This window comes from Salvelinus sp. IW2-2015, unplaced genomic scaffold, assembly GCF_002910315.2.
Source record: "Salvelinus sp. IW2-2015 unplaced genomic scaffold, ASM291031v2 Un_scaffold609, whole genome shotgun sequence".
Taxonomy (NCBI): domain Eukaryota; kingdom Metazoa; phylum Chordata; class Actinopteri; order Salmoniformes; family Salmonidae; genus Salvelinus; species Salvelinus sp. IW2-2015.
The window spans coordinates 181,313-191,358 of NW_019942583.1; the positions used below are offsets into that span (position 1 = coordinate 181,313).

The 10,046-nt window shown below is 38.7% G+C and overlaps 1 protein-coding gene across 1 annotated transcript in view; it reads right to left on the reverse strand.

Annotated features, from left to right (window-relative positions):
- Nucleotides 1-9,403, reverse strand: part of LOC112068619 (C-X-C motif chemokine 11-1-like) — a 32,780-nt gene extending 23,377 nt beyond the window's left edge. Inside the window, exon 1 of the mRNA XM_024135795.1 lies at nt 9,257-9,403. Within this exon, the coding sequence (XP_023991563.1) occupies nt 9,257-9,326 (70 nt within the window). The 5' untranslated portion in view covers nt 9,327-9,403. The remainder of the gene's footprint in view (nt 1-9,256) is intronic.
- Nucleotides 9,404-10,046: the final 643 nt, after the last annotated feature.

The window sequence follows — 10,046 nt, forward strand, 5'->3', positions numbered from 1 at the left end:
ATTATATCTGGCCATCAAAAAATACATATATATAGATATTTTTTAAATCCTGTTTCTTATTTTCCATAATTAGCTAGTAATATTTGTAGTAATATAGGCAATTTATGCAAAGGGTTTTACCTCTCAACAGTCTTGCCATTACCAAAATTACATTATTGCAAGCAATTATTATATTAACAAACAATTATTGTGAATCATCCTAAATTGTCCCTAACATCTTCTACTCCTTCGCAACAGTTGTGGGATACGCAAATACACGCACACCCTCATACACACTCAACCCTTTCCCCCCCCACACAACCATAGGCTCACATTCTCAACAATTGTGGGATACGCAAATACACGCACACCCTCATACACACTCAACCCTTTCCCCCCCCACACAACCATAGGCTCACATTCTCAACAGTTGCAGCATCTCAGAGCCCAACTCAAGAAAGGTCTTGATTTACAAATGCATATACAGTTTCAGCTGTATGGAAAGGCCTGCAAGACTGTGCAAACAAAATGGGCAGAAACGGGGAGATTTTAATTTGTCACGTCCTAGATGATGGAGGTCAAATGAACCCCTTTTCCCTGAAACACCCACAACACGGCCACAACACGGCCACAAGGGCCACAATAATATACCCCCTCTCTGAATGTCCGAGTGTGACCCCCTCCCCATGGGTGTAACTCTGTGTTGTTGTATGTGTCGAACTGCTTTGCTTTATCTTGGCCAGGTCGCAGTTGCAAATGAGAACTTGTTCTCAACTAGCCTACCTGGTTAAATAAAGGGGAAATATTTATTTTTTTAATAAATGGGTTACTGCAGCTAGTGTTGCGCTCACTGCCTGGGTGGGGGAACACCGGAATCCCCACCTGGTTAAGGGTAAAGGGTCGTCAAGGTCTCTCATTAGCAGCTTTGAGAATCTTCGCTTATACATTCCTTAAGTTGGACTAATTCCTATTTCTGTATATTATGCGTGTCGCTTTTTAGAGGGCTTTGGCTTGTCAAGGACCATAGCACACTTTGCCATAGCAGGCCTCCAGAATCTGAGGGCAGTGCTGCTCTCGGTTCTCTGACGATTTTGGCTGCATACAGAACCGCTTACAAAGCAGGCCCATCACGAACATCGTTAGCGGGACTCTCTTAGTATCAATGGGTCATTAGAGTGTAGGTGGGTGTACATCGGGTATATTAAAGGGGTTGTGGACCGTTTCATTCATATAGGATCATAACTTACAAATTAGATGTTGTAGATATTAGATGTAATTTGTTTTAAAAACTTAATAGTTACTCATGATCAGGTACAATATATATAGATTAGAACACATGTATATATTTATTTAAACTGAGTCTCAGTTAACACCCCATGATAGACCAATAAATAAATAAATAAACTAACGATGTATATATTAATTTTTATTTAAAAAAAACGTATACATACATCTAACCAATACATTGAAAAGCTTCTCTACACACTCCCGCTTCACAGCAATACATTGGTTCTGGATATGCATATCATTTCCTTCTACTTCACTACACGCCGCACTTTCCACAACACCAAGAACCTCAAGACCATCAACATACTGTGCTTCTGTTGATGAGTTTTTTATCTTACCATGTTGGATTAATCTTTGTGTTTCATTAGTTGTATTGCAGATAATAAGAAAGCTATATTTGTTATTGTATTATTAACAATCATAACGGGAGATGTGTTTCATTATTTTTCTGATCCGATAAAGACGTTTAATTTTTAAAATAGGCATGGACTAGTCTTTGGTGGTCTCTGACATGGTTATCATATATATAGTTTATCGACAACGAGAGTATGTTTTCTTTTAATCTATTTTCCTTGAAACATTGGATACAGAATTTACACTGTTGCTGCATTTCTTCGGGAAATGTTTCTGCTAATTTGGGTCCCAGCAAGTCTTTTACCAAAGCTTTTAACCATTATTTTATCTTTAAAGGAAGCACATTTGGCAACGATTGGGCGTTCATACCTCTGCCCTCTCTGTCTGAAGCAGTGTACACGTTCGAGTTGGATTTTGTCGATAGCTTGGCGTGGAATCTGAAGTGCTGTAAGGAGGAACTCTCTAACTACAGATTCAGGAACTTCTCCTTCTTTCTCTTGGATACCTGTAAGTACCAGATTCTCTCTCATGGATCTAGTCTGTATGTCAAGTAAGGCTTCTCTCAGAACGGTGTTCTCCTTTTTAAGTTAATTCACTTCGGTTTACATCTTATTGACTGTCCCTTTTAGCTTGTTTGTGTCTTTCTCCAATGTCGCAGCTTTTTCATCACTCATCTCAAGGCCTTCAACTCTTATATCTTTACTGACTAATTCAAGTATACTCAGTTTGTCATTTATTGATTTTAACAGATCGGTTTCGACCTTTTCCATTCCCGGTGGTGAAAATATTAAATCATCAGTGTCTGTAGAAGAGTCACGGTTTTGTTTTGAAATAGGTTCCCCTGTCTTACTCTCCGTCATATTTGGGCGTTGCTTGTTTTCGTAACATTTGCCGATACATTTCTCAAGTCTTAAGATTTGTTTTGTGTTGTTATCCAGATTGAAAGTTATGACCCACCAGATGGTGTAGTGCTAATATTTAGTCTAACTTACAGATATTGAATATTACGTTTTTATCTTGAGGTGCTCTACATAACCACGTTCAGTCCACCATCTTCAGTCCACCATCTTCAGTCCGCCATTTTTTTGTAATGTCGTCTACCTTTTTTATTGTGGTTGATCCACATCAGAGCATCTGAATGGGAGATCTGTTCCCCTGCTGAAACCTGCTCAGGGAAGAAGCCTTAGTATCTGTTTAAAGATATCATTCATCAGGTCATACCAGACATGTATTTAACGGTAATACAGGCTATGGTTATTACCACTGTAGCGTTGAACCTCAAGCACAACTAAAGTACCTCAATGAGTCTGAAGTACCTCAATGAGAACTAAAGTACTTCAAGGAGCTCTAAAGTACCTCAAGGAGAAGTAAATTACCTCAATGAGAACTAAATTACTTCAAGGAGTCTAAAGTAACTCAAGGAGAACTAAAGTAACTCAAGGAGAACTAAAGTAACTCAAGGAGAACTAAAGTACATCAAGCACAACTGAAATACCTCAAGGAGAACTAAAGTACCTCAAGGATAACCGAAGTAACTCAAGGAATCTAAAGTACTTCCAGGTGAACTATAGAATCTAAAGGAGTCTAAAGTACTTCAAGGAGAACTAAACTACCTCAAGGAGAACTAAACTACCTCAAGGAGAACTAAAGTACCTCAAGGAGTCTAAAGTAATTCAAGGAGTCTAAAGTAATTCAAGGAGGACTAAAGTACCTCAAGGAGAACTAAAGTACCTCAAGGAGTCTAAAGTAATTCAAGGAGACCTAAAGTACCTCAAGCACAACCTAAGTAACTCAAGGAGAACTAAAGTAACTGAAGGAGTCTAAAATAACTCAAGGAGAATTAAAGTATCTCAAGGAGTCTAAGGTACTTCAAGGAGAACTAAAGTACCTCAAGGAGAACTAAAGTACCTCAAGCAGTAGTAAAGTACCTCAAGCAGTAGTAAAGTACTTCAAAGAGTACTAAAGTAACTAAAGTAGAACTAAAGTACCTCAAGGAGAACTAAAGTACCTCAATTAGTCTAAAGTACCTCAATAAAGTACCTAAAGGAGAACAAAATTAACTCAATGAGAACTAAAGTAGTCTAAAGTACCTCAAGGTGAACTAAAGTACCTCAAGGAGTCTAAAGTACCTCAAGGAGAACTAAAGCACCTCAATGAGTACTAAATTCTTCAAGGAGAACTAAAGTACCTCAAGGAGGCATGACGTACCTCAAGGAGGACTAAAGAACCTCAAGGAGGACTAAAGTAACTCAAGGAGACCTAAAGTACTAAAGGAGTCTAAAGCACCTCATTAAAGTACCTCAAGGAGAACTAAATTAACCACAGGCGAACTAAAACACCTCAATGAGTCTAAAGTACTTGACTAATGCAGCTCAAAATGCAGGTGTTTCAGCCTAGCTCAGTGCTTTCTGTGGTGGTGGTGGGGCCAGCCAGCGAAAAATACGGAGCGTAGCAGTTGGTAATGTTCTCTAGTTGCGTCTGATTGGCTCAGTGTTCTGTCACTCATGGGGACACTATGACAACGCCAATCTAAGGGTAGAGCTCAAAACTATGGTGCTGCCATAGTTACATTAGAAGTGCCCATCCAAGAAGGCTCAAGGTCATTGGCCACAGATAAAAGGACTTGAAATCACATTATATATACCTTAGCTTTAATTGGACTGATCATGTCAACATCATACTTTCAAAATCTTAGCTAGCGAGCTAGCAGTCATCATCATGAATCAGGTCAACAATCTACTGGCAAATCCTTTTCAATCCTTGTCATATGAAGAGAAATTATGAAGAGAAATTATAGATAGAATGTACCGGTGCTCATCGTCATTGGACATAAACATAACACAAGAGTTGGAAATCTCAAATTCAACAATGAGTGGTTTGGAAGGAATCCGTGTTTAACTGCAAGCATTGCAAAGCAATCACTAGCCTGCTCTTCAGTGGATGGGTGTGTGGTCCAAGTCTTGGTTTAAGGGTCTCTTTTCCAGCTTTAAAATATAAACGTTCACAACAATGGCTGTGTCAATCCAGCTTGACCTCTGCCACGTTCAAAACAACTGTTAACTCAGGACTGGAAATCTCAGACTATGTTTTTCAAGGCAACTGGGAACTTGGGAAAAAAAACAAGCTCTGACTGGGAAAATACGTTTGAACGGTCATCCAACTCGGAATTCCAAGTCGGGAACTCGGGCCTCTTTCTAGAGCTCCGACCTGAAGATCACTGACTTCATGATTCGACCTTGTTTTTTTTCAGAATTCCCAGTTGTCTTGAAAGCACCATAAATACAGAGAATGCCATACTTTGATGACAAAGTTTGACAACAAAATTTGCCCACGAAGGACCGCCATGCCACCTTCCTGTTCAAGTGAGCACAGCACAACTTGGCCATTCCAAAAATATCTTGTCTGCTGCTGCATAAATTATGTAATAAACATGGGAGATATGTATACTGTAGCTAAGAAAGTAATACAAAGTGTATGTTGTGTAGTAAGCTGATAGTAGCCCATGTGCTTCACCCTAAWWATTTGGTTCCTTTTCCCCTCAAAACTTAGCCTACTGTTCTGACTTGATGGTGCACGTGTAGCCTATAGCCTGTTTTAGAGAAATGTCATTATTGAATATTGTAAGAGCCCCCTTTATGTATCCTACGGTTCTGACTTGGTGTACAGGGAGAACACTGTAAGAACGGCCCATGTTCTGAATTCTGTTGCTGTACATTTCAAAAGTGCTGAAGAAATAGTTATATTGACCACGTCCGTCCTAGCTCGCTCATTAATGTCTTAATCAAAAATACGGATTGCCTCTTATCCATTTATCGTCCCCTTATTCCATAGTTTGTACATTTCAATTGTCAGTAGAAACCTACATTTATTTCAGCAAGTCAGCCATATCAGATATATATATWTTTTTAAATGCATTAAATGATGCTGAATTAACTGTTTCACTGCCAGACAAGGCTCAGCTGATAGCCAGGTGTAGCAGTGGTAAGGTGTTGGGACTGTTGTTGGGACTCTGCTGTTGGGACAGCTTTATGTAGGCCCTAACAGCTTGTGGGCATTGTTAGTCACCGTTATAGGGTAATTCATGTATTTTTTWGTGTTGTGTTCTGTAGTGGCTTTGCCCCACCAAGATTGACATGCTAAAATCGCCACTGTGTCTGCCTGCAGCATACCACTCTGCATCCCATTGCTGGCTTACTTCTGACGCTAAGAGGGGACAATCCTTGTTGGTCCCTGGATGAGAGACCAGAGGCTGCTTATAGTGATGCTGGAGTGCCAGTAGAGAGCACACTTCCCTATTGTTTAAGGAAATGGTAATGCAATAAGGCAGTGAAGAAGACATTACCCTGCATAAGGTGCAGCCTTTTGGATGGGAGGTTAAATATGGTGTCCTGACTCTCTATGACTCTCCTGACTCTCTATGACTCTCCTGACTCTCTATGACTCCTCCTGACTCTCTATGACTCTCCTGACTACTCTTTGACTCTCTCTGACTCTCATGACTCTCCTGACTCTCTATGACTCTCCTGACTCTCTATCCTTTATAATTTCCATAAAAATCTGGCCACCTAATCATCCCCAGCTCCCCCTTCCTCCCTCTGTAACTCTTCCCCAGGTAGTGCTGTAAAAAATAGATGTCTCAAATCAACTTACCTGGTAAAATAAGGATAATAAATACACAATCTGGGTAGAAATAGAATGAGTAAAGTAGAACAAAACCCTTTCATGATTTGAACATTATTATTTGTGTCTACATTTTACATTTGAGTCATTTTAGCAGATGCTGTTAAGCTGGTGACTTACAGTTAGTACACTAACTTACGGTAGACAACCTCATCACAGTACTAAATAAGTAACGTTTTATACGTTTCCTCAAAAAGTAGTTATCTAATTCAGAGCTGGCAGAAAAGATTGTAGGGACTTATCTCAATATTTATGTGATTACTTTGCTACAAAGTATTATAAGCATCTATGGTTGTCTTTTATGAAGATGTTATAAGTTCGTGTGTTAATAACTATTCTATGGTTTGTCTTTAGGATTAGAGTCCCTTAATAATGGTTCTTTGCTATGTTTTAAAGACATTATGTCTAATCTTTAGCATTTGAAAGCTCTACATTGTTTGTATGTTTAGAAGCATTCTCTACATAATGTGTTCTTTGTATTTCTAGAACGACATTCAAACTCAACATAATGTGCCTTTAGCTATGTTCTAAAGAGCATCTCACTCTACAAATTGTGTCTGCCTGTTAGGCTAGTTCTAGAAGACATCTCACTCTACATAATGTGTTCCTATAGCTAGTTCTAGAAGACATACTCACTCACATATGTGTTCCTTTAGTATGTTCTAGAAACATCTCACTCCTACATAATGTGTTCCATTTAGGCTATGTTCTAGCAAACATTCACTCTACATAATGTGTTCCTTTAGGCTATGTTCTAGAAGACATCTCACTCTACATAATGTGTTCCTTTAGGCTATGTTCTAGAAGACATCCCACTCTACATAATGTGTTCCTTTGGGCTATGTTCTAGAAGACATCTCACTCTACATAATGTGTTCCTTTAGGCTATGTTCTAGAAGACATCTCACTCTACATAGTCTGTCATCTGACTATCATCATTATAGAGACATTTGGTGTGATATCAAAGTCTAGCTGAACAGAGGAAAAATAGAGCAAAAAGTACAGTCAAATACGTCTTTATTAATTTGATAGAAAACGTAAACAACACATATAGAATATACAGTATTTACACAATGTTGATCATTTTGATAACTAAACAAAATGTAAAACATTTCAATTCTTGACCTTTCAAAATGAAAAAATATATCTACATATTTACATACTTTTTATATTTTCAATTGCATAAATGAACAATGAACAATTGAACACTCAAGAAAATATTCAACTGACTTAAAAAACTAAATATCAGCCTATTTAAGTTTCCATTTGAAGTTTTTATGAATGTCTCTCAAGTAGTAAGWCATATGGTGTACGATATACCAATTTTGTCAATTTAAAAAACTACTTTCTAAGTACCATTAAACAGTGTAAACGTATTCAGGCAGTCTTCAGTGCATTGACTGAACTGTGGTAATTCATCAGGATTAGCTCTCTCTCATGGTGCTCTCTGTTCCATCAAGTTCTCAATGGAATTGGTGTCATTAGTTCACAGATTTACTGCACACTCCTGAAATAGAAAATAAATGATTATACTTATATGATTAATAACTTAATAATGAACTACTAATAAATACAGACTCAAGACATACTGATGTACTGATACAGATATACTGATACTGATGTACTGATGTACTGATGTACTGATGTACTGATATACGGATGTACTGATAAATCGGTGTACTGATATATTGTGATGTACTGATGTACTGATACAGATATACTGATACTGATGTACTGATGTACTGATACCGACATACTGATGAACTGATACTGATGTACTGATGTATTGATATACTGATGTACTGGTATACTTATGTACTTGTAAACTGATGTAGTGATGTASTGATATACTGATGTACTGATAAATCGGTGTACTGATATACTGATACTGATGTACTGATATACTGATGTACTGATGTACTTATATAGCGATGTACTGATGAATCGATGTATTGATGTACCGATGTACTGACATAATAGTGATGTACTGATATAATAATGATGTACTGATATAATACTGATATACTGATATAATACTGATATACTGATATAATACTGATATTCTGATGTACTGCTATAATACTGCTATAATACTGATGTACTGATATAATACTGATATACTGATGTGAGTATTGCTCTGCTAGGAATGAGGCATATGGATCAAGTTACTTGTGTAAGTTGAATTTTGTAATTGAAGTCTGAATAATGTTTGTCCTCACCTTTTGGTTTTTCATTATTTTGCTCAAATGGTTGTTCTTGGCAATGGGAGCCTGGGGATTCATGACATTCTCTCCTTTTCGCGTTCTTCAGACGTGTACAATGAATATACATGGAGAGAGAGACTACTGTTAGAAGATAGCCATCACAACTTTCCAACTGAGCTATATAGAGAAATAATATTATCTTACTAGCAGGTGTGCCAATACAATAAGCAACATTACCATTGTGTCCATCTAGCTAATGGGCTAGTCACAAATGAACTGAAAAAATTTAGTTGGGAATAAGTCAAACAGACGGACGTAGAGCGGTACGACGACGGTACGGACGGATCGGACGGGACGTACAGGACGGACGGAGACGGTGACGGACGGACGGACAGACAGACAGATTTCGTTACATGATCTCCTATGTTCCGGCAGGAGTGGCTGGAGGGGTACACCTCAAGCTTCTCAATGAGAAGAGGCTTAACGTGGTTCACCATTCCATTCAGCACACAGGTGCACCGAGCTTAGAATAATCCACCCTGGCCTGGGATTGACAAGAAAGGGTTAATGCGTATGTTTTGGTTATGGCGTTATTGCAGCTAAGACTAAACTCTTCAGTCAGAAATCAAAATACCTAAACTTGACTAACTTCTCCCTGGCTTTGGACCAGTCACATTCATATTGCTGCAGATTTTCTAATCAAGATGTCAAAGATATTAGAAATATAATTCAAGATATTTCAGAGATGTTACCTTCAACATTGACCAGGAGCAGACAGGCCAGGAAGCTGATGAGGACRGTTGATGTCATCGTGTTGGTCATGGATACTGRTTCTTCAGTTTCTTTAAGAGTCTGGATGGACAGCTCAGTCAAGTGATGGAAGTTGTGAATGGAGGAGAGAAGTGATGGAAGTTGTGAACGGAGGAGAGCTTGGCTTGTATTTATACTGAATTGACATTAAGCCCCACCCTTTCTCTGACAGTCATCCAATGAGAAGGGGAGAGAGAGAAAGAGAGGGGTTTTCCCTTTCCTCTGTTTCAGCTCCTTTCTCCTCTTCCCTGCTTCTCCTTTCACACAGGATTTCCCATTTCTCAGAAACACTCTCTCTGACAGTGAAATTTGAGGCATGTTTAAGGCAGAGAGATGATACAATCTGTCTTTCCTTTTCCATCCCAAATGGCACCCTATTCCCTATATAGTGCACTACGTTTGACCAGAGCCCTATTCCCTATATAGTGCACTACTTTAGGCTAGAGCCCTATTCCCTATATAGTGGACTACGTTTGACCAGAGCCCTATTCCTTATATAGTGCACTACGTTTGACCAGAGCCCTATTCCCTATATAGTGCACTACGTTTGACCAGAGTCCTATTCCTTATTATATTGCACTACTTTTGACCAGAGGACTATTTGTGCCATTTGAAGTTAACCATGGCCTTCGTGGTTACATTTCCATGATATCAAAGATAACGACGTCAGGCTACCTTAAGGCACGTTTGGCACCACTAAAAGGCGTCCCTATAATTCCCATGCGAAACAGT